Source organism: Dipodomys ordii, unplaced genomic scaffold (genome assembly GCF_000151885.1).
Source record: "Dipodomys ordii isolate 6190 unplaced genomic scaffold, Dord_2.0 Scaffold72, whole genome shotgun sequence".
NCBI lineage: Eukaryota > Metazoa > Chordata > Mammalia > Rodentia > Heteromyidae > Dipodomys > Dipodomys ordii.
Genome location: NW_012267288.1, coordinates 586,842 through 612,119, shown reverse-complemented (window position 1 = coordinate 612,119; position 25,278 = coordinate 586,842). Strand labels below are relative to the sequence as shown.

At 39.5% G+C, this 25,278-nt stretch overlaps 1 protein-coding gene across 1 annotated transcript in view; it reads right to left on the bottom strand.

Annotated features, from left to right (window-relative positions):
- Positions 1-25,278, bottom strand: part of Rapgef5 (Rap guanine nucleotide exchange factor (GEF) 5) — a 188,198-nt gene that overhangs the window by 16,470 nt on the left and 146,450 nt on the right. The window contains exons 13-20 of the mRNA XM_013024051.1: positions 21,844-21,874; positions 20,888-20,966; positions 18,572-18,721; positions 15,091-15,188; positions 11,959-12,081; positions 10,027-10,205; positions 3,556-3,646; positions 681-731 (exon numbers count right to left, since the gene is read on the bottom strand). Of these exons, the coding sequence (XP_012879505.1) occupies positions 681-731; positions 3,556-3,646; positions 10,027-10,205; positions 11,959-12,081; positions 15,091-15,188; positions 18,572-18,721; positions 20,888-20,966; positions 21,844-21,874 (802 nt within the window). The remainder of the gene's footprint in view (positions 1-680; positions 732-3,555; positions 3,647-10,026; positions 10,206-11,958; positions 12,082-15,090; positions 15,189-18,571; positions 18,722-20,887; positions 20,967-21,843; positions 21,875-25,278) is intronic.

Below are 25,278 nucleotides of genomic sequence, written 5' to 3'. Positions count from 1 at the left end.
ATTTAGATATAGAGAGTTTCTTTCCAAGAATGAAGGAGATAAAGGTTTCCTAGGAGAATAAACTCACTAAATTAGGGCAGGGAATCTAGGTGATAAATGAAATGCAAGTTATTGGCTTACAATAAGGGGAAATGACTGTGAAGAGAGACACCTTTTGATTGCCCCATTATTTTCTTCAAATGGGTTCTTTAAGTACAGTTTACTCTACATAATTTCTATCAGGAGGTAAGAGCAAAGCCTTTTGTTAGGTCCACTGCAAGGAAAAACTGTCCTTATAATACATAGACAATGTAAAGAAACAAGAATACTGTCATTCTGCTAGAAAAAACTATAAACTTTGTGTCTAAAACTAAGAACTAGTTTAAAAAAAGGCAGACATCATAATGTGCAAGAACTAATGGAACACTATAAATTTATACTGATTACTTCTATAGATTGTGAAACAGAACATGAGCATGCTTTTACAGGGAGACAGGAAGGAGCATCGTCAACTTGCTCACCCCCTAAAGAGCAAAGCAACATTTTCATCCATTTTTTTCTTTTCCCTTTCCTCTCTTTTCTCAATATCTCTCTTGTCAAATTAGTCTAGACTCTGACCACTGAAACCAGAAGGAAACTGGACACTAGCAGTTAATGTGAGGAGCAAGTCTGCTTTGCTTTAGGGTTAGACAATTACTTACTGTCAAACTTTCAAGTTCAGAGAAAAGTTTCTTAAACTTCCCAGGGATTTTCTAAAAAACAAACAAACAAACAAACAATGAAAAGTCACAGAGGTCAATTTATTTTGAGGATGCAGAGTTCACTGAGTTGCGCTTACTTCTGTTATGTTTTTAAACATAAATACTTCTATCATCAAGCTCTTCTGATTGTTTTCATGATGCAATTTTCATCATCTCCTTGTTTATATCAGGCCTTAGGAACACTGCTAAGAACAGCTCAAAGCTGATTAGACATTGCACACACTGGTGGTCATTTAATAAAAACTTGAGATTGTTCTACATTTTACACTTGACAAATGTGCTCATCTTCTTAATGATCTTGCTGAGTGGGAAATAATCATGCTGGCTGATGTTTTTAATATAAATGACTTAATTATATTTCACCACAGAGGGATAAATGGCGATGGGCACAGAAACCTTAAGTGACGGGGCTTGTATGTATTTAATGGGCAGAGTCACTGGACTGTTCCACCCAACCACATCTACAAACGGTGCTCCAGACTGCCTCTAATGTGAAGGAGAGGAAACCTGGCACCTTCACTCTGACCTAGGGGCCCTCTGTGGAGGAGAACTCAGACTTGAAGTTGGTGTGAATTCTGCTCTCCCCCTTTCCAGCAGTGTGGTTTGGTGCATTGGTCCCTAAGCTCTCTGACCTCCAGCTGCACATACAGAGACTGGGTATGAAACAGATTCGGTCCATGAACGCTAACAAAGAGGTTCAAGAAGTTGTTTAGATATTCGTGGGATTGTCTGTTTCCAAAACAAATTGAAGTAATCAAACTTGTACATTATTTCCTTAGAACAACTTTTCAGTCCTTAATTCTGAATCTGGACTTAGTTTCTCACAGCAATTGGCCCGGTTAATCTGTTTTGACTTTTATGACTACTGGCAATTGTTCCTCTGAGCTTTATGACTTAGAAATCCACCTCCCAATGGCAATACAAACTCAATGTGACCAAAGTCAAAGTGATTTACATTTGAGCTATGACTGATCACTGCCACCTTTATAAATATGGGAATGCGCCCATGTCCATTCACTTATGTATTTTCTTGTATTCCCTGTTTGGGATAGTGTCATCACTTTCATTTATCCATTCGGCAGATTCAGAGACCTGTGGTCACTCTGTTGGGCTGTCCATCTATTCATTCTATAAGTTGCATGTATTCCCTCCACTTATCCTCCCTGGTCCCAGGGCACTTGGTCAAAATTTCCTTACACATACATACACTCTCTCTCTCTCTCTCTCTCCCAAGGGCCTATTAATCTATTTGCCTGGTACTGATACAGTCCTAGTATATGGCAGACAGGCTATATGAACACTAAATTATTTGAATTTAATTAAATTTATGCTCCTCTCAATATTTGCAGACTAAAGTTTCTTTCAAGATTTAATTCAAATTCTACTTCCCACAGATGCTTGCAAACTATTTGTGTTCATACTGCTTGCTCAGATCAGCTATGGTGTCTGTCATGTCTCCTTTAACCTTAGAGGTATGTAAATGCCTTGGGATGTATGTGCTTAACCAGATCAGGCAAGCTTTTCTGTTCTTTCCCTTTCTCTTTCCCTCCCTCCCTCCCTTCTTCTCTCCCTCCCTCTCTTTCTCTCTCTCTGTTTCACCTTTGAACCTCTTTAAGGAGCACTGACCCAGACCCCCTAGGCATCACAACACATACCATTTGGAAATGGCCCCTGATTCAAAGAGCCATAAGAGAAATCAGTGACAGGTTTTGCATCTGAGGGCACTATGACACAAGGCCAAGGAGACCTGAGTCACACACAGGCTGGAGCACAAATGAGGAAGGTTAGAGGATCACAGGAGAGAGAAATGGTAGAGTATAGCAGGCAGTCAGCAGGAAAGGGAGGGTGAAGCAAACAAAGAGTAAAGGAAAGAGGGGATGGGCCACGGAGGGGAGGTAGGCTACCTCCTGTGTCAGGTTAAGTAAAGAAGTTCCCAGGTTTGGCATTTCATAACCCAAACAACCTTCATAAAACAAACAGCAAAGCCAGAACTTGGGAGGCCTGAAACTCACTAAATTTTATATGCCCTCTTTAAGAAAAAAGCAATTATGGAAATTGCTTTGCTTTGGCAAATGTTACAATGTGTCCAGTGAACACACTGCCTGAACCATGCCACTGAGAGGCTCTCATGCTAAAATCTCCAACATCACAAGACTCATTTACTTCCTCACACAGACCTAGCAGCTGCAGCTGGAAGCAGGCAACCACACACACACACACACACACACACACACACACACACACACACGAGATGAGGTCAGTTGGGGAGTAGATACAATTTTTCTCTTTCATATATACTAGAGAACCATTTTAAAGACTACTGATAGAGATGTTCCCTACCACCTTGACATATTATTTTTTAACATTCTTACCTTGGGTATTACTTATCTCACTTAAGATATTCAAATCAATGTGTACTTATTTATTTACTCATTCACACATAGTACTAGTGTGTTTAAACTCATGCTTGCTAGGCAGGCATTCTGCCTGCCACTTGAGCTGCACCCTACTCTTTATGCTTTATGCATCTTCCATTTTTCCTTAGCCATCTTGACCCAAGATCCTCCTATTTACTACTCCTGGTAGCTGGGATGACAGGTGCACCCAACTTACTGGTTGAAATGGTGTCTCACTAACTGTGTCCCAGCTAGCCTCTAACTGCGATCCTTCCTACCTCCAACTTCTAAGTAAGTGGATTTACAGGTATCAGACACTGTACCCAGCTAAATGAATATATTTTAAATGAAGGCTTTCCTTGGAACATTTCAGTTTTTGCCCATATTTCCCATCCCCCTAGTGAAACCCCAAAGCTTACCTCCCAGGTTTGTGACAGCCGGCTGACAGAGGCAGTGTTGAGACCCATCACAATAGCAAAGAAAGAGTTCAGATTTCGCTGGGCTTTGCAGCTATGGAATAAAGGACAAAAGAGGACACTTTGAGGAAACACTCCTTCAACCACAGAAATCACAAGAGATGAAGCAAAAAAAAAAAGACTCACCCAGGCACAGGCTCAGCCCAGGTCATCCTTCCCCCTGCCATTTCTAACCTGCAAGCAATGGCTCCCAGCACTTGGGCTCTTCCTTCCTTTAGGAAATGGTCTGGGCTCCTGCCCTCCTGATAATTCACAAGATGCCTCCTCTCCTACAATGTATTTTAGACCCATCTGCAATTTCAACCGAATACTTTGCACATGTGCACACAATCGGAATGGTTTATTAAATGTCCATCTCTTCTCCACACTATGCTTGCTTGTGGAGCTTGTGGTATGCTGATCTTATTCTTTGACAATGAAGCCTCTCTCCCCACAAAGGTCTAAGGTATTCCTTCTACTCTACTCAGACACTTTTTCCTTGCAGTCAGAAAAAAGGGCATGCATATATTAAAATATGGCATATGTCATGGGGTTACTGGCCCATATTTTTCACTTCATAAAATTGAAAAAAAATATCATGTATTTCACCCCATAAGGTTATGTGGCTTGCAGAACTTCATTTGAGCAAGGGGATTTAAGTGAACAGCATACTACTGTCAAAGCCAGGAAAGGGGGCGTGGCTTCATGTTAGCTAGAATTCTAGACACTTCTTTAGATAGTGCTTGAAAACCACTTCTCTGAGGAAACATGTTTTGCAGGGTGGGCAAAGCAGGAGGGGAGGCACACAAATGGAGGGAGAAAGCATTAGAAAATTCAGTCATTATATTCAATGTGCATTATGTAAAAACTGAAGTACATAACATAAGGGTAGGGATGAGAGTGGGAAATAAGGGAGAACAATAGAAGAGGTGACATTGATTACTCGTAACTGACTTATGGAATTGTAACTACTTTGTACAACGGCTTAGTAATAACAATATAAAACCGTCAATTAAAAAAACAGAAAACTACTCCTCTGAGGTAAGGTTTTAAAATTAAGGTTAGCTGAGCATTGGTAGCTAGTAATCCTAGCTACTTACGAGGCTGAGTTCTGAGGACTGCAGTTCAAAGCCAGTCTAGGCAGAAAACACTGTGAGACTCTTACCTATAACTAATGACCAAAAAGCTGGAAATGGAGCTGTGGCTCAAGTGGTAGAGTGTTAGCCTTGAGCAAAAAAGTTCAGGGACAGAACCCAGGCCTTGAACTCAAGCCCCAGTACTAGCACACGCATGCATACACACACACACACACACACACACACACACACACACACACTCATTCACTCACAATACACACAAACCACAAAAAACAAAAATAAGATTAACAGTGCCCCACTTTGATTTTCTTTTGGTCAGTCATGGGGCTTGAACTCAGAGTCTGGTGCTGTCTCTGAGCTCTTCTGTTCAAGGGTAGCACTCTACCACTTGGAGCCATAGTTTCCCTTCTAATTTTCTGGTAGTTAATTGAAATAAGAGTCTCATGGACTTTTCTGCCTGGGTTGGCTTTGAACCGCAATCCTCAGATCTCAGCCTCCCGAGTAGCTAGGATTATAGGTGTGAGCCACCAGTGTATGGTTCTTACTTTGATACTGAAACATGAAAACGATGAATATATTCAGCAGTGAGCAGAGCAGTCCCCATCATGCATTACCTTCCTCAGAGGCAGCTCTTCCATACATTTCCACTAAAGTCTCAGAATTGGCTGAGCCCTCCTTTTCCAAGTAAATCCATGCTGTATTATGTACTACAGATTCTTCATAAATCATCGCTGATACATATATACGTATACACACACATGAAACATACCTCCACTTCTAGTATTTGCTGGCTAGTTGGAGATAAGAATCTTGCAGCTATGTCTGCCCAGGCTGGCTTTGAACTTTCAGTATCAGACTTCAGACTCCTGAGTAACTAGGATTGTTGGTGTGAGCCTCTAGCACCAGGCTACATATTCCATATTTTGGTTATGTATTCTGCTTGTGTTGGCCTTTAAATTATTTTCAGTTTCTCCCTTATATAAAATGCTGTAACTTTATATATACTTTTACTATATAAGTGATTTTTAAAAAAAATATTGGACTTCCAGCTGTTATACTTTAAGGTAAAAGCTATGAGGCTTTTAACTGAATTTTTTGTTTCATTATGTTTTGGTTTTTTGAGGCAGGGTCTCTCTTTCTCTATAATCCAGGCTAGTCTTGAATTCACTTTCCTCTTACCTCAGTGTGCTATGCTGGGATTATAAATAAGTGCTAGGATTAAAGACATACACTACCATTGCCTGGCTAAGGCTTGTGGTATATCCTATAAACTTCTGTGCCCACAAAGGTTGTAATTATTTCCAGTGACACTGGAAATTAGCTAGAATGTATAGTTTGGAGGCAGAGAAATGGTTAGGGATTTTTACTAATACTACAAAGATAGCAAATGCTATGCTCTGGCAGGTTCGCCTGTCAAGACCAGACACTGCCCAGGCTTCCAGCTCCAGGGAAGAAGTTCTCTTCCCATGAAGAGATGCACTTAGGCAGGCACTACTGTCCTAGTGTGGAAGATCTTGATGTGTCCTACAGAGACCTCACTGTGGACCCCCACTGGCATGTCCTCTCCCCCTGAGATCTGCCAGATCCTGCCTCTGCCTGCAGTCTCCTGCCAGTCATGTGGCCCCACACCTCAGTCGTTTTGAGTGCTTCATCTGGTTTCTTGCCAAAATTCTTCTTGGTATGTTCCACTGAGAGACTGCTCTGTGGCTTAGAGGCTGGCTTGTTTTTGAAAAATCACTGCTGTTAAAGGTTTTGGCACTAACTCTGCCTCCCTTCTGCCATTTATTTTCCTCATTCCACACCTTCTATCTCATTATAACAGACACTTGAACTGGTATCTCTTGACTTGATACTTTGAAATACCTGGCTCCTCTGCTGAACACAGAATCTCCTTGTGGATGCCTCTTACCCCTGACACAGGTTTGAGTTCTCCCAGCTGTTGGAGGGTCTACTCAAATCAACCCCACCAGATAGCAGCCCCCTCAATGAGGGCTATAGTGCGTGTCGCCTTCACTTTTATATGCTGCCCATATCTGACTGCTTAATACAAAGACAAGCTGTGCACACACAGCATTTGCTGAATCTGAAGACCAAAACTTCTGAGTAAATGCTTTATTATTTGTCATGACAAAACGGTAAGTATTCATTTTTATTCAGCATCATTTAGTTATAATTTTGTTATAATTTTTATCTTTGAGCTCCCCAAATATAATTTTCCTGGTCTGTATGGATTTTCAACACACACAGGCTCTCTCTCTCTCTCTCTCTTTCTCGCGTGCGCGCACGTACACACACACACACACACACACACACACACACACATACATACACACACAGAGGAGAGAAAATACCTGGATCTCATTTTAATAAAAGAATTAATATAGCCCCAATTTCTGAGAAAGACAAATTGGCACAGATCAAATATTAGCTACTGTTCTGGTCTGGAATTTTGTTACCATGGATCATTCATTCTGCCATAACAGACTGTCAGACTAGACATTCTAGTCCAGCAGCTACTCTTTTGTCCCTGTGTGAGGAAATAAAACTCACTATCTCCACTGAGGTGGGGGATGGGGGCGGTGAGAAGGAGGGAGACATGAATATGCAAATAGGATGCCTTAGGCAGGAAAAACACTTCATGATTGTGGAAATTACTGTTTTCCCTTGGTTATTCCTACTAGTGTGATTATAGGGAATTTAACTTTATGTTTCTGTTGGCATTCGATCCCAGGGGCTAAGATAGAGACCAGTGCCATAAATAATTCAAGAGCATGGTGCTATATGGAGAAGATGTGAATATATTTCATTTCCCTGAGGACAGAGATAATCTTATACCAAGAAGGGAGCTGGGTGGTGTCATTTACTCCTTAGAAAATTAATTTCCTATTTCTCTATGTAACTGGCATTGGTAAGAAAGCTTTTTTACTCAAAAGAGTCTCACCTTCAAGAATCTCCCAGCCTATTTCAGAATGCATTGGGAAAGGATCTAGGGGGAGGGGTAGTATTCATCATAATAGCTAGCCAAGCTTTAGGCATATTTGTTGCTTCTTCTGCCTAATCACCCCAGCCAGGTGCTGTCTCCATCTCTTGTCTCAGAAAATACAACATCTGCTTCCTTCTAGAGCTCCCTGGCCTACAGGGCGATCTCTGTGCTACTTCTTGCCTTCCTGAAGACAACTGTGATGCTATCAGTTTCTGGCCACAGACTTTCCAGTCAACTACCCGCTGGACGCATCTGGAATTCAGATCCTATATGGTTTGATCTTTTCTTCTTTTGCTGATCAGTCTCCCACAACCTCCTTACACTACCTCTTCTCAGAGCCAGAGCCACTGAGTTTGCCTTTCTTGCTCAAGGCTTGGATCTGTCTTCAAAATGCCTTCTATTCAGAGATGCTCCTCCAAATTCTTACCCATCAAATCCTACCTATAGCTCACATGAACCTTACCATGATCCTGCTCTCACTGGGGGCTAGTGGCTTACATCTATAATCCTAGCAACTTGGGAGTCTGAGATCTAAGGATCACAGTTCAAAGCCAGTCCAGGCAGACAGGTCTGTAAGACTCATCTCTCTAGTTAACTACCAAAGAAACAGAAGTGGAAGTGTGGTTCAAGTGGTAAGGCACCAGCCTTGAGCAAGAAAGCCCAGGAACTGCACCCAGGGCCTGAATCAAGTCCCAGTACAGGCACCCCACACCACACACACACATCCCTTCCTTCACCACTGTTTCCCTATCCCTTTCCCATACCCTAATTTTATGAGCTTTTTCTTCCCTTAAAGCCCAGGATAGATGCAAATCTCATACAAGGACCCTTTCTCAATTCTTCACAACAGCAACAGCTGGATGTGCTATAGGAGTAGCCCTAGCAGATGGCAAGCTCCTCAAAGGTGGCAGGATTGAGTACACTTAGTCGGATTTCCCCACTCCACATTGCATAGATCTTCCCATACAATCAACCATCTATGTGTATTTCCTGAAATATTACACTGAGAGGTACAGTCACCTCTCCATATCCACAGGGCCCACACCTGTAGATTCAATGAGTCTCAGAGTGATGTGGTTAGACCATGATAGCTTTGTCTATGTTAGAATGTACAAACTCTTATTATGATTCCCTAAATAATTCAGTAGAACAACTATTTGCACAGCATTGACACTGTACTCAGTCCCACAGGTAATCTAGAGAAAAGGTATAGAAGAGGATGTGTGTACATTATTTGCAAATACTACACTACTTTTTATATGGGGCTTGGGCACCTATGGGTTTTGTTATCCAGGAGGATCCTGAAATCAATTCCCCACAGACATCAACTATACTTGAATACTGTCTGTTATACACATGACTTAGGAAGACAAAAGAGAAATGAATTGTGAGGCATGCAAGGCAGAAGGAACTGGAGATTTTGATCTGTGCTGCTTGTTTCTATTATGTCCTGTCTTAAGGTATTCATCCCATGTTTTGAAAGAAGCTCACAGCAAGTACTAAAATTTCATTCTTTCAACGTTTATTGAGTCACTGCTGTTTACCATGTTCTGTACTAGGCTCCCATTCTTTGAAAGCAAACAAAGCCCTGTGAAGAAGTCCTATATAAAAAGGCAAGTTTAATACAGAAAAATTGAAAAAGTGGAAAGTGCATGTGTTACTTGACCCTGAATATGACAGTCAAGGATGATGTCTGGAAGAAACATCTCATTACGGTACTAAAGAAGGTCCTATTTTGCTATATAACTGGAATTTGTAAGAAAGCTTTTTACTCAAGATTCTCACCTTCAAAAGTCAGTCCCCACAGCCTACTTCAGAACACATGATTGTGAGGAGAAAGCATTCGGCATAAAAGCTTGGTAGAAGTGGCCATGGTTGGCTGTTTATGCTTGGAGGATGAGAGGTTAGACTGGCCCTGCTCAGTAGAGGTACTCATAATGAATGAATCTGTCCATGTTCATGTTGTGGGCATCAAAAATCCTAGAGCAGTTTCTATTCTTATCTATTCTTCCTAGTTTCTATTCTTATTCCTATACATCATCTTCTCCCACTTTCTTGGCTTACTTACAGAGCAGCCAGCCATACCAAAGGCCTGCAGACTGCCTGCTCATTAGTTGTGTGCACAGAGCAGAGTGCTTCAGTCTAGTATTTTGACATTTACTTTCAGATATAAATACTTCAAATGCAAAGACATAAATATTCAAAAACAGACCTTTTCAACCATTTGGTCACTTAATTCAATATTATACTTCTACATCCCAACTTTTCTTATCACAGGAATTAAAAAAAAAACTCCTAATGTATTCTTTTCTCACGGATATGAGATAAACAGTGCTCTGCACCACAGACACTTACTGAGCTGCAATTTTGATGAATTTTTTCACCAGCTGCACTCGTTTACCCAGCTGGCTGCAAAGCAGAATCTCTGTGGCCACCCAGAGCTGGACTTCATTACATCTCTGGAGCAAAAGGCTGAGGTTCACAGTGTGTTCCCCATTTCCTTGTCTGCTGAAGGTGAAGTAGATTAGCTCTTGCTGAAAACAAAAAAGGTATTCATGGCGGGGTTTATTTTTAAAGTCAGGATGGTGCATGATTGAGTCCATTTTTAAAGAGCTGTTCTCATATCATTAGTATATTAACAGAAAACAGACTGAATAATCATGTATCAAATTTGAAATAACATCTTTAGTTTCAGAGATGCCTCATTCAATAATATTCACTGAGAATCTTCATGCAAAGTAAAATTTCAGAATGTGAGGAAGACGTATTTCTATGAAGATCTATGACTTTCATATAAATGAAAATTTAAATCTGAAGTTTAAATCATGGGCCAAAAGGAGGTCCCACACACCCCAAAATAATTACATAAAAATTGTGGAAGATGAACATCTTTGTTAAGGTGTACTTCATACCCAATGGTTATGGAATTTTAGTGTGCATCAGGACCTCTGCAGGAGGAAAGGCTAAAAAGAATTCTTACCCCCTTTTTGTGATAGGGCATCACTCTGTTGCTCAGGCTGGTTTTGAACATGTGATGTTCAGTGATGTTCCTGCCCCAGCCTCCCAAGTAACTACAACTATATGTAGGCAAGACTATGCCTGGCTCTGAACATCAGTAAGTCTATCAAATTTCCAGGTGGTACTAATGATGGTGGTTTGGGTATCTGCTCTTTGATAACCACTGATGTCAAAAGATATAGTCAAAATATAAATAGAAAGAAAATCTAGACGAAGGGTGGGAACCAATAATTTACAAAAAAGTGGGTCCATTTAACTATTTATATAGATAATCATGCACAAAGTAACAGATGAGATTAGTTTGTTAGATTTGATTTTTGAGGGTATTTTGATAGAAGTAATCCACACAGATTTTATAGATTTCTCAATTTTACAGAATTCTCCACTGCATATGCAGCAACACCTTGCACGCTGCTAATAGTTCCAAAGACACTAGTCATTAGCCTGAATGAGTTCCCTATTTGTTCAAATTCAGATCATAATGTTGGAGTTTCTAAATGAAGAAAAATATGAAAAACTTTGGAAGACTTTCCAAATAAAACCTGAGTGTCTCTAAATTGGGAATAAAGGTCCCTCTCAGAAGAGAAGACCATGTTAGAACAAACAAATTCCACTACATGGCAAACAAATGCAGCATATGGTTACACAAGGCTGTAACATTTTTCATCTTCTGGTTCCCATGAGTCTTTCCATTGCCAAATTTACTCATTAATTGTGGCAGCACTGTCCTCCTAATCTATCATTTATAAATGTTATAATCCCTTCTAAAAGGAGAAATGAACATAGAAAAATTAAATATACTCAAAATTTATAAGATTGATGTCATACAGCATGGTCTTAAATTTATGGAATGTTTTTAAGTAAAAGGAAGGATATACATATATATGTTTCCATATACATAAATGTTTCATATATAACTCTCATATACTTCATGGAAAGAAGTAGAAATACTAATATCAAAGGCAAAATTTGTCTTCAATCTCATTACAGCATTATATATATAGATACATATGTACATAAAATCATGTAAGTTATACACCCATATAAATGTGTATATACATGTTAAACCCCAGCATAGAATTGCTCTAGGAGTAAATAAAGCATGGTCACATATTCCTATTTCCCTAGGATGACCTTCAATATATCTCAAGTCCCCAGCTGTCTGGGGTCACAGCATCTTAGAATAACTAAACCACCATACGAGTATCTTCAGGAAGAATTCACAGTTAAAGCAGTCTTAGTGCTTTTATGCTTTCACTCCCTACTTACCTCATGAATTGAATTGAACAGACTCCAATCAAAATTCATTAATTCCAAAGCAAGATCCCAAGTGTTCATTCCCAAAATCCTCATCGACCTTTGCTGTGATTCCTCATTTTCTGCAAACGGGTTCTAAACCAGCAGAGAGAAGTAAGAGGATCCTCAGTAATTGCCAAAATCTTTACAGTGAATTGGCTGTCTGTAGGAAGGTACTAGAAGCCTAGATTAGGAAAGTAATCTTTCCTGAGTGCACTTAGTATTTTCCCTGGTCTGTTCACCTTCGGCGAGTCAGCCAATGAAGGAAAGGGTCTTGGAAGCAGGAGAGTGTGGTCAGATATGCCCCTGAGGTAGTTTCTCCCCTCCCCCTCCAGCTCCCATACACCCACTCACAAACCTGATTATAAAACACTGTGCTGGCAGACAGCATAATGAAAATGAAAGCCCTGGAATCACTTTGGCTTCTGGTAAGAATTAATGTGCCAGCAGGGTTAGTATAAAAACAAACAAAAGAAATGTCATAGTGCACTTCAATAAAGGCAGACATGGCTTTTACAGGAAATAGGTTTAACAAGTCTCATCCCAGACACACATTTACAAATGTTATTAAAATGCCCGAGAAAAGAAAAAAAATTCTAACATGAAACAAAAAAAAGCTATCTCAATCCTAATCTCATGGTAGCTGATTATTTTTTGTACTAACTATTTTTCTCCCTAGATAAATGGGGCCTAGTCCCTATGAGGCTGGTGACTGGGCTTCCTTACAAATCTGGCATGAAATAATCAGATGCCAAAGCAACCTTAAGTCTATCATCACTGTTAAAGTTATTAAAAATAATTTTGCACTTTCCCAAAATATTTGATGTTTTTCAATTAAAATATAAATTCTCTCACTTGAGGGGTTGAACAGTTAATGGTAGCAAAAGGGTAGGAATTTGCAGAAATAAATGGCATCTCAGGATAAAGGGAACATTTCAGATGCCAAGTGTTAATCCTTCCTTCTAGCCTGAAAAAAAACATGATTTGCATTTTTAGAAGCTTTGCAATTACGAAAACTTTCCTCATTAAAAAACACACAACAACAAGATGCAGGACCTTCCCGGAGCTGTCCCACAGAACTGATTCTTTCACGACAGGTCCAGGTACAAATTGCCTTCGCAACCCCAGGGCAGGACGCAGCCTGAAGGGCAGATGGCGCTGACTGGATGAAGGAGCTCATGAGTGCTGAAAGGAAGCCAGGGCTTCTCAGGGATGTATGTGCCAGCTAGAATGGGACATTACAACACAGACTCAAAAGGATGTCTCAACAGGAGGTAGAAAGTTCTACCAATCCCTGCTGGAAGGATTTGTTTATGTGTCTTTTTGTTCTTCCATTTCCATCAATGTGCCCCTAATCCTAGTTCTGCCTTCTGTGCACTACCTGGGTCCAGAAATACTTCGTATTTCTCTGGTTGGCTCTAAGTCCGGATTTCTAGGAAAACTCACTAATACATTGAAAGTACCAGTAAGTACTAGTGGTTTCACATATTATTCAATGTTCTACTTTAAAGGAAATCTGGAAATGAAATACCTAAATCTGCTTCTTCCAGGACATGTGAGATGGTGTTTAAAATCAGTGGGGAAAATATTTAGGACAGGATGTTTAGAGCATCCTTCACCACACTGCTTTGCTCCAAGACCTACTTTAGACTCCGAGATTGGCCCTGGTCAGGGGTAGACATGCACTCCAAGAAACTTCATGAGAAGCTTGTGTGACCAAGGCAGGAGGGAGAGACACAGTAGAGGGTCTCCACTACAAGGAACCCCACAGTAGCTATGATATTAGATTGTTGTCCTCTGTGGGAGGAGTAAAACCAACCTCGCTGTTTACTCAAAAATGCTGCATAAGACCTAGTTTGTCCTGTTATACCAGTGTATAATTACACAGGACCTGTGGCTGCTGATAGATAGCACAGGAAAGGCTGAATGAAGCAAATGATTCCCTCTCCTTCCTCATTATCCACAAACGAAAAGGATGTCCAGGAGCTTCTGAGTCAAACGTAGTGGGATTTAAAATCCTCGCATACTTGGCTGTTGGAAGTAAGAGCAAATTGCTCAGCCTTTCTGAACCTCACAGGATGACTGGGAGGGTTAAATGAGATACTATATGTAAATCACTCAACACATTCATGTCTGGTAATAAGTATAAACATAAATAGTAATTAAAATTACTGTGATATACTGCAGATCATTTCATGGAAAATACTTTTATTAAGGCAATTTTTGTCACCAAAAGCCTTCTTCAATTACATACACAAAAGGGGCCAGCTAGAAAGACCTACCTCACTGATGACTATATGAGAGAAGAGAAGTCTGACTCTAGATATTCCAATCACACTAAGCACACTCTTTCTTTAGATGATGGAGCTAGACTAGCCCTACCTTTCAGAAAACAATAACAAGACTGAAGTTATTTAAGTATAATAACAGTAGAAAAGATCCATCTATCCATAAATTTCTTAAAATTCAAAATGAAAATAACTTGAAGGGTGACTTCCACATTTCCTCAAATACTTGTTCTTCAGCGGCATCTGGTATCTCGTGGTTAAGGACTCCATCTTACACAGGGAAGCCTGGCAATTAACTCTTTCTTCAAGGAAATGGAACATTAGAGTACATCGTCAAGTTCACTGAATGGAAGGACAGTAAATCCAGCATGTGTTTCTCAACCTAATCTCTCTACAGAAATGGAATTAAAATTCCATGAGAAAGGAAGTCACTTGTCTCAAATCCCTTATTTCAAGGGATCAGATAAAAGCAAGGTTACACTAAGGAAGGGTTTACAGTCTCAGGTTGGGCCTCATTTGAAAAGCAGTGATATCTTGCAAAAGTATCATTGGTGAGGGGAGGGAAGAGTTAAATTTTATTTTCCTTCCTTTTTCTCATTATAAAGTGCATGCAATACAGACACATATGCTCTCTGTCTCATGCTATGTCATATTACACGTTGCCTTGATACTACCAGCAAGAAGATCCATGAGGAGATGTGGCCCATAGACTTTGTACCTCCAGAACTATGAGCTAAAAAATATACTCCTTTTCCTTATAAAGTAAAACAATATGTAAAGACACACTGAACCTGACATCTGAGGCTAAGATCCTTACCAATGTATCAGCCAGGTCCTTCCGGTAGACACAGATCCGACTAGACGCCTCCAGAGATTTGGTAACGGCCAAGTCATTTGGCTGAAGCTCATGCTTTTCTTTATTTAAAAAATAGGTAAAAGAAAAAGAGTGATTAGAAATGCAAGTATACCAGGCGGTCTGCATAAAGAGTGAAAGTTGCCCAAGAAGAATATTTGAAAGTACAGAAACTAAGATTTAAGAGGAACAAACTTTGCACCTTTTACAATGAAACCAGTTTTGTATTTTACAATGAGAACAATGGTACAAGAGATAGCACTGCTCAGCACCCAGAGTGCGCCTTCCTGCTTCTTCCCTGTGATGTTTACTCATTCTTCAGAACACAGGACTTTTTAAGAGAAATTTTACTCATGATTCTCTCTCTCCAGAAAAACACACAGATTTCTAATTATTATTTAACATACATATTCACAATTATTTGTACATTGACACATTTGTAATTATTCCATATAGGGTTTCACTATAAGCATTCACTCACTTATCACTGTTGCTTATCTATGTCATGTTTAATTAATATGTAACAGCCCATTATATCATCATTTAATGGTTGCTCTATTGTTGACCATTTAATGGTTTTCTTTTTTTTTGCCATATAAATTAAGTAGCATGATATATATTAAGTACTGGGACAGGGGCTAACATGTTAACAGGTGCTTGATAAATGGGTTCTATTATTGCAGCAGTAATAATATATTTTGCTAATGTCAACATCCTTGTGCATAAATCCTTGTCTGCTTACAGACAATTTTCTTCAGATAGTTTCTTAGTATGAAATTACTCAGTCCAAGGCAATGAATAGTTTTAAGGTTTTTGACACAAGCTGCCGAATTACTTTGAATTCTTTATAAAAACAATCAATATATTGTTCCTAAATATAAATGCAAAGCTAGTAAACTTGACCACTACTAATTATTACTTTTGGTAAGCTTGCTATTTTTGATAAAATTAAAAGAATGGTTCTTACTCTATCCTTCCTTCCTTCCTTCCTTCCTTCCTCCCTCTCTCCCTTCCTTCCTTCCTTCCTCCCTCCCTCCCTTCCTTCCTTCCTCCCTCCCTCCCTCTCTCCCTCCCTTCCTTCCTTCCTTCCTTCCTTCCTTCCTTTCTTCTTTCCTTCCTTCCTTCCTTCCTTCCTCCCTCTCTCCCTTTCTTCCCTCCTTCCTCCCTCTCTCCCTTCCTTCCTTTCTTCCTTCTTTCCTTTTTTAACGGATCCCGGGTTTTGAACTCAGGGCCTGGTGGACAGCTTTTTATGCTCAAGGCTAGCACTACCACTTGAACCACAGATCCAATTCCAGTGTTTTGGTTGTTAACTGGAGATCAGAGTCTCATAGACTTTCCTGATTAGGCTGACTTCAAAACCTTGGTCTTCAGATCTGTTTCCCAAGTAGCTATGATTATAAAAACACCCACAAAACCTCCAACATCTTAATCACTTTATGACAAAAAGGAAAAAAAAACAGACCTCATTGTCATTTTTTTCTGAAAAAGCAATGAAACTGAAGAAAAATATATAACTAGATAAAGGAATACATTATTATCTCTGCTTATTTTTTCTTAAGTAGAACATTATTGTTTGGAAGATGTGGGCAGAAAGATTCTTTACAGAAAAAGAAGAAAGCTTCCAATGGATGTAAAATGATGACACATTTCCGAACGCATGGCAGGATTCACACAAGAAGCTGGTGTCCTATCAAGGGCTATTGATGGTCTGTGCACCCGAGACACCAATTCCCCTGCTGATGGGTCTAACAGAATGTGAAAATGGTACTTCACAGTCACCAGATAGATACAGAGTGGGGAAAAAGAACCCATCAGTCAACAGATTCTCACGTGATTCGTGGTTGGCTACAGTCAGCTTCAGAGGGATATAGGTCATAGTTGTACAAGCTCACGTTAGTTCCTTCCTCTTGTCTGAATGGGGACCCACTCTCTGCGGTGGTACTATGTTGAGAAGCAAATGCTTGTTTTTGGTGAAGATTAAGCTTCTTAAAAATTAAATATTATATATATAAATACCATGTATATGAAATATCTGAAATATCTGACTAAAAATTGAACCACGCTAATTAAAATTATGGGGTTCACATGCTTTTCATATTCTTGCTCTTTTTTCCCTAGGTAATTTTGGGGTCATTAGGGATTGAACCCAAAACCTTACACCTCCTAGCCATGTGCTTTACCACAGGGTAACACTCCCAGCCTTAGGTCATGGTTTTTGTTTGTTTGCTTGTTTTTTTTTTGGTGCCAGTATTGAGGCTGGAACTCAAGGCCTTCAGCTCTTGCTTGGTTTTTGCTGCTAAAAGCTGGTGAGCTAACATTTGAGCCATACCTCTACAAGTTAATTAGAGATGAGTCTCACAGACTTTTCTGCCTGGGCTGGCTTGCAAATAGTGATCCTCAGATCTCAACCTCCTAAATAGCTAGGATTACAGATGTGAGAGCTACCAGTGCCCAGCAGAATGATGTTTTTATAAGAGTTCTGAGAGTAGAGACACACCCCTTCATTAGGCCAAAGAGGAAAGTTTCTGTTTGTATATATACTTGACTGGCTGCAGGATTGTTCCATCAGCCTATGAGCCATGAAGCAGGCAGGGAGTAGTGTTCTGTTTAATAATACTTTAACATCACAGATATTCTGGGGTCTATCTTTCTCTGCAGAATGGTAACAAAGGACAAATGGGAATGCCATCTCTCTGGTCCCCTCCCCCGCTCGAGCCATCCCTGGTTGATTAGTTCACATAGTGCCCCCATTTTTCAACTACTGATGCTCAGTCACTTCCTTTGTGTTTTTCACAGGGTTAATGAGATATTAAATAAAGATTGTAGGCCCAAAAGGAGGCCAGTGACTTAGAGATCTGACAGGCCCCAGTGAAAACGAAAATGTCTGTTCAGGCTGCATAGATCAATAGTGTCAGCTTGTAATCTGTGATCTTATTCAAAACAGACAATAAACCTTTCTGGAAGGATGAATAAGGTCCAGCTGAGGGCGAGACTGTCACCGGGCCTTGCTCTCCACATCCAGCTGAGGGAACACTGCCTTGTGAGCTTTGGCTTTTTGTAGTAGTTTCCTTTCTTCCAAAAGAGACTAAAAACTAAACTAGTTCAAGGCCAACTTTCTCTTTTTTTCCAACAGTAATTTCATCCTTTACCAATTTCCCAAGTTAATTTAAATATGAAAATGAAAGGCTTATCTAAAGTACAAAATAAGAAAAGCTTTACAATGCATTTCAAAACACTGGAGAGCCTCTCTATTCACTTCCTGGGTAGGAAATTCAGTATTCAAAGGTACCCTACTGTTGTCATGGAAACACCTCTGGTAGGCCAATTCTTATTGTTGCTCTGGTCATCCAGCTGTGGGACCTGAAGGGAGGAGCAGCAGGTTTGCTCTCTCCTTTTGGAGGAGATCCAGTGCAAGATTAACAATCAAGGAAAGAAAATAATTTACCCCCAGAGAGCATGATGGCCACCAGAGCCAGATCCTCTTCTGCATGCTGAATCTTTTCTGCCACAACCTTCAGGATCTCTCGGGCTGTACTAGAAACTTTTGCCTTCACACTGACATAGGAGTGCTCTGTGATATACACATGACAAAAAACTGCAAAAAAGTCAAAAGAAGTGTTTGTAAACAGGACTGTGGTCACCAGGGGCAAACTTCTCCAAACCAAGGTAACTCAGCTTGCTGTTTTCTTCTGTATAAAGTGCATTGCAGCTCCATGTCAACACATGCACACGAGGATTTGAAGAGTATGCTTGTAAACACAGCGGGCATAGGCATCACAAAAAGCAGTTCGGTTTTCCACACAGCAAGGGGGCCCCAAGTCACGCCAGTGTGTGCTATATTTCTGAATCACTTCTCTGAGTTGTCAAGATCTCCCAAAGCAGCATATTAAAATGCTTCACTCATAAATTTTTATTTTATACTTCATTTCCAGATGGTCTCAATGGTCCAGTCGTGAACAGCATATTGGCCATGAGAATTCTCATAAGCTTATCTAAAAATCTGTCCTCTGCTTTGGATTTTGTGTTCGGCTTTCTCAGTCATTTAAGAATGATCCCTCCTATCCCTCCACCCCCACCCCCCCCACTCCATATCAAAGTGGTGATAAGTTCAACTTTCAAATGGAGGTTACATTTCTAGCCTTTTTAGTTTCCTTTTTATTGACTTAAAGGTGTTAATAATTATTACCAACACATTATCACTATCAGGGTGAATGAGTCCTAGAATTTTTCCTTTATGCTTTGAATAGCAGCAACAGTGTTAAGAGCTCTGGATATCATCAACATACTGCTTCTTCACATTAGTTATTCTGGGTACATAAAACACTAGCTTCTGGCTTCTTTAGATTACACAGAAGGACAATAGTATATTCAGACATCTTACTTTCGGTGAGGGAAAAAAAGCAGAGCTCATAGAGGAATTTTATGTGCAATTTAAGTGGCACCACAAAAATAAACCCAGGAATGTTTTCACAGAAATGCATATGAAGTAATAGCCAAAGCAGGAGTTGACAGGTATCTAGCCTCAGAGTAAACACTAACAGGAAGCACTTGACAGACTTTGTTTGGCTTAGTCGGGTGCATCACAAAAACAATATCTTTTAACAAATAATTGCTTCATATTTTGTCAGCAGACTTGTAAGAGGAAAAAAATGCTTTCCTCTTTGCATAGAAAAATGGAATTTTTGAGCACAGCAAAGATCTTGCCTATAAATCACTAAATGTAGAGTCAGTTTATGGCTTGCTTAATAGACTGATGAACGAAGAGACTGGAGCCTTGAAATATTTAGTGTCTTTGAAGCTCAGCATGGAAAACTGCACAATTAAATTATAAGACAAATGGACAAGGGAGGTCAGCAATTAACGAATTAGGAGGGAAAGTAATTTCGTTAGTTAGCTCTTTCACTTGGGGCAAATGACATATAATATGATACAACAAAATCCGCGTGTCAGTGGCATTATATACAAACACCACAAAGTAGAAGAGGAGAGCCTGTGACATTTTGGTGTTTCTTTTTTTAATGTTCAGAAAAGCTGAGCAAATATCAACTACCTATACTTTGAATTTGCACACATGGGGAAAGGTGAGGTGAAAGAGCATCTCACAGTAACTTTAGCATGAATGATTAAATTTAGTTTCCTGGCTTAGCATTCTACTCAACCTTTATCCACACAGAAGGAGGCCACTATGACCCTTTAGATTCCTGAATAAAACAGAGGAGCATAAAGCATCATCAGGGTACTTAAAAAAGTCTTCGTTGACTAAATAAATGACCTTCTGCAAGGAGGCCAAGATCATTACCCACCAGCTACCTGAGGAAACAGTGTGGGACAACCTAGCCATACTCTCTTCCCTTCCTTCCTGATTTTCTCCAAGATTTTTTCTCTCAGTCTCTAGGACTAAGCCTGCACCTTGATTTTGGTGGCTTCTTTTAGTCAGGGGCAATGGGTAACAGAGGCAGGGAGAGGGACCAGGGAAAGGCTGAGCTTCCAGTGTATTTTGCACCTCTACACAGATACAAAGGAGCTCTGTGCACTCTGCTTTCCTTGCTTCCCATGTTAAAAATATGCTTGGTCCTTGGGTTAGGATGATCTGATCTGAGAAAACTAACAGTCAAAGCAAGGAAAGGTAAATCATCCTATTTGCTGCCAACATGCTTGTCAGAGGGGATGATGGATAGAAATGAAAGCTACATGTAAATGGATATGCTCAGTAGGAGAGTGATGGCAACCTACTCCATCCCTGGCTTAACATCATACTCACTTTCCTCTGTTTCAGTCACAGTTCCTCTATGCTGGAGCCAGTTCTCCTTAAGACTGAATTGGTGGAAAAGGGCTTTATTCTGTGAGAAGGGAGAAAGAGAACAATGAATGAATGTTATTTCTGCCCTTTGGAAAACCACAGCCATTTACAACATGTTTCAAAAGAGCTAGCCAATTTTTCTTTTAATATGGAATCTCCTCATCCAATCTTAAAGAAATAAAAAGGGAGTTGCTGTAGTTAATGAATGTGGAGGTGGAGATTCTGGCCAAGGCCAGTGAGTAGCTAGCAAAAGGCCCCTGGAATTGTTCCTTGTAGCTTGCTAAAGAATGGCCCCACATTATCCAACTCTGGCTATGGATAAACATCCAAAGATTCTTCTCTTTTAAAAAGCCCCATTTCACCTTCCCCATATTATCATCCAAGTTCCAGTTACAACAATCTGAGCTTCTGCTTTTTACATTTTCCATACTACTGCTATACTATGATGACCTTCCTAAAGGAACTAGGTACATTGCTCTTTATGATGACTGACCTTCTACAAAATCTGTCACTGATGGTCACTCCTGCAATTCCCCTCAGCAAGTTAAAGGGAACACACCATCAAGCTTGCTACTGGCTTTCTTATTTCTCCTTATAACACTTCCCTACCTCTTGGGATCAAGATTCATTATGTGGTTTCTTTTTTCCATCAGGGACATGAACATTTTAAAATAAAAATATACCACAGAATATGCTACTGTCATAAAGTCAAGGGCATATGTAAAATGTGATTTGTGGCAGCACAAGGAAACCCCAGCACAGCAGCAAAGCACAGGTAAGAGCTGCCTTGGGCTTCCCTGCTTCACTCTGTCCTGCATTAGGTAGTGTTCAATGAAAGTATGCACAAATGCAGTCAGGCAGGGCAAGATCTTCAGGGTGAATCACTCCATTTCTGAAATTCAGAAGGGTCTGCCTACCTTCCTCTGTGGTGAATACTCATCCACCGTGCTGAAAGAAGAAGACAAGAAATCAGTCATTGTCTTGTCATGGAAGACTAATCTTCAGGAACTCTTCAACATTCAGAAACAAAATATTCATTTTTCAAAAATAAAATCTGCAATTTTAATTAGGTTTCATATAAGAAATATATCTTACTAAAAAATTGCGCAGAAGTATAAAATTCTTTTTTTTTTTTTTGATGCTGGTGCTGGGGGGGGGTGGTTTGTAATCAGAATCTTGATATTATCCCTGAGCTTCTTTACTCAAGGCTAGTGGTCTATCACTTGAGATCAGCTCTACTTCAGGCTTTTTGATGGTTAATTGGAGGTAAGAGTCTCATGGACTTTCCTGCTTCACCTGACTTCCAACCACAATCCTCAGATTTAATTCTCCTGAATAGCTAAGATTATAGGTGTGAGCCCCCCAGCACTTTACCAAGAATACTTTTTAAAATTATTTTACTTTATATTATTTTGGGGGGCTGGAACTTGGGTTTTAATTCAGGGCCTCACAAACTCAGTTGGCTTTTAAGCTCAAGGCGAGTACTCTACTATTACAGGTACACCTCCACTTCTAAGAGTGCTTTTATTTTTATTAAATTTTTAAAGGACAAGCTTTGAATAGGGCTGGAGGCATGGCTTAACTGTTAGAGTACTTGCCTAGCATGCACACAGATCTTGAGTTCATTTCCATCAACAATAAAAGTTACAGAAAATAGAGTTTAAAAAAGGGTTTAAATTCAGCATGTCAGTTTATGAGTACAATGAGTCCTAATCAATGTTGCCCCTTCCATCAGCCCCCTCAATATATTTCAGCTCCACCCATCCCCTCGTGTTTCCTAGTTCAATTTTATATACATATACATTGAGTACTGTGATTTTACTTGTTCACCCTTCCTCTCTCCATTGTCTGCCCTTCTCCCCTTTGTCCTACCCTCCTCAGACAAGACATGTTTCAGCTTCCTGGTATTCACTTTAAAACACAATATTCATTAATTTACTATTTAGAACATACTTGCTATTGGTTTCTGAATTTCAAATGAACCAGGAAGAAAAGCTACCTGTTACACAGGTATATTGTGCTTTCCACTCACTCACAGAAAGGGAAACCAAGGCATGAAAAAAAAATTGGAAGTGTAGTCCACAAGACAAAGTTTGGTGGCTTTCTTTCTCTTTAATGAGTAGTAATATTTAGTATAGAGCAATGTTTTCTCATACAGTGTTAAACTTTAGGTGAAATTATAGATGGCTAAGTATCTCAGCAACCTATCAAGAATGTTTCTCTAGGGAGCATTCTCACTGCTGAATGGCTTCTAAAAGCTACCTCTCCATTCACCAAAAAACCTGCCCTGAGGCTGTTTGCATGCATTAAGTTATCATAAAGTACAGGTACAATCTTATTTCTCAGAAAGAAAAGAAAAATGTGATAATCACAGCACTTGGGGCTCAAATCTTTTTCTATCATCTAAAGGCATTTCATTCTTTTATGTAAAAGAAGCAATGTTCACGTCCCTATTTTTCTTTCTTTTTATGTAGTACTAGGGATTGAATCCAGAGTCTTCAGAATGCTAGACTGAACTATACCTATAATCCCAATATATTTTAATAGCATTTCCTTATATTAATGTGTTATTTTCCATTCTAAGAAGAATAGAATTATTAAGTTCCATTGATGTATCAATTTATTTATTGGTGATATTACTGGAGTCTGAATTATAGGCAGACATTCTGTTCATCACTTGGGCCACACCTCTCATCTTTTCTATTTTGATTTTTTTATTTGCTTGTTTTTGAGACAGAGTCTTGCTTTGTTTCCAGGCTATCCTGGACCACAATCCTCTTATGTATGCTTCCCACTGTATCTGGGATGGCAGGTGTTCACTACCATCCCCAGCTTTTTCTGTTGAGAAGTGTTTTGTGAATTTTTTGCCCAGGAGGGCCTCCAACTTCCTTCCTTCCACTCTCAATCTTTCAAGCAGCTACATACTAAAGGCATGAAGCCATTGTGCCTGGCTTTCACTGATGCATTTAAGTTATTGAGACTTAGTAAACCATGGATTAGTTTTTTCACTATAACAGGTTTATTTTACAGAAGCGAGTAACTTTCATATGAGAGATTATTTTGATCTAATATTACCTTTTGTTATCTTCTTTGTTTCACTTACTAGTTTATATTTTCCATATTAATTTCAGACTACATATTAATTTAGACTATAGAGATTTAAAATAACATAGATTACGATCTTTAAAATACCACTACAGTTGTCTAATACATTGTTCTAACTTGCAGCTGAGGTTTAAACTATTCTTTTGTGTGTGTGCCAGTCCTGGGGTTTGAGTTTAGGACCTAAGTACTGTCACTGAGCTTTTGTGCTCAAGGTTAGTACTCTGCCACTTGAGCTACAGCTCTACTTTCAGATTTTTGGTGTTAAATGGAGATAAAAGTCTCATGGACTTTCCTGTGGGAGGTGGATTTGAACCACAAACATCAGATCTTAGCCTCCTGAAAAGTTAGGATTATAGGTATGAGTCATCAACTTCTTTATGTGAAATCTGATTATTTAGAACTAAAGTTTACACATGGTTTTCCTGTTCCTCAAGATTACTTACAAAGATTTTTTTTTCATTTGCAATGGCGATTCCCTAAAAATAAATAAGGCTTAAAAATCTCAAGTCAGTAGTCTGAAAGGCCTGATTTTTCTATGAAAATTGTATATATGATGGCTGAAACTTTAATAAACATTTTCCTAACAACAATACACATACCTCATTTCTACTAAGCATAAACCATCACATTGTAAATTAGAGAACTTTTTCCTCAGGATGAACTCTTCCAATTCTGAATCTGAAAATCAGTAATGACTTTATACTCTCATTTATCAAAATAAGTATGGAAAGTTGGTAGTGAAACACAGGATAGTCTGGTGTTACCAATCTGAAGATTAACAAGAGATTAATGGGACATTTGGATATGCCAAAAGTCACTGAGTACATGGCTTTCTTCAATTTTTCTGAATTGATATGAAAATCTAAGAGAGCTCATAAAATTGAGCATTTGAAGTGCTCTGTGACTCACTGGGGCCTAGTTATAAAATTTCTTCTTTTAACCCCCTATTCTCTAGAGATTTCTGTGAAATTCAAAATTACCAACTAAACATATGGATTTAAAATTAAATAATAATTTATTATGCAATTATTTATAGGCCAGCAGATGGTTAGGGCTCACAAAATGGTAAAAGAAATAGTTAATGAGCTTGTTAACTTGTGGGGGGAAAAGGTACATAATTCACTAGTAGAAAAACGAAGGGACCCAGGGGCTGGGAAGTGGCTCAGTGGTAGAGCACTTGCCTTGCATGCCTGAGGCCCTGGGTTCGATTTCTCAGCACCACATAAGCAAAAAGAAAAAAGCCGGAA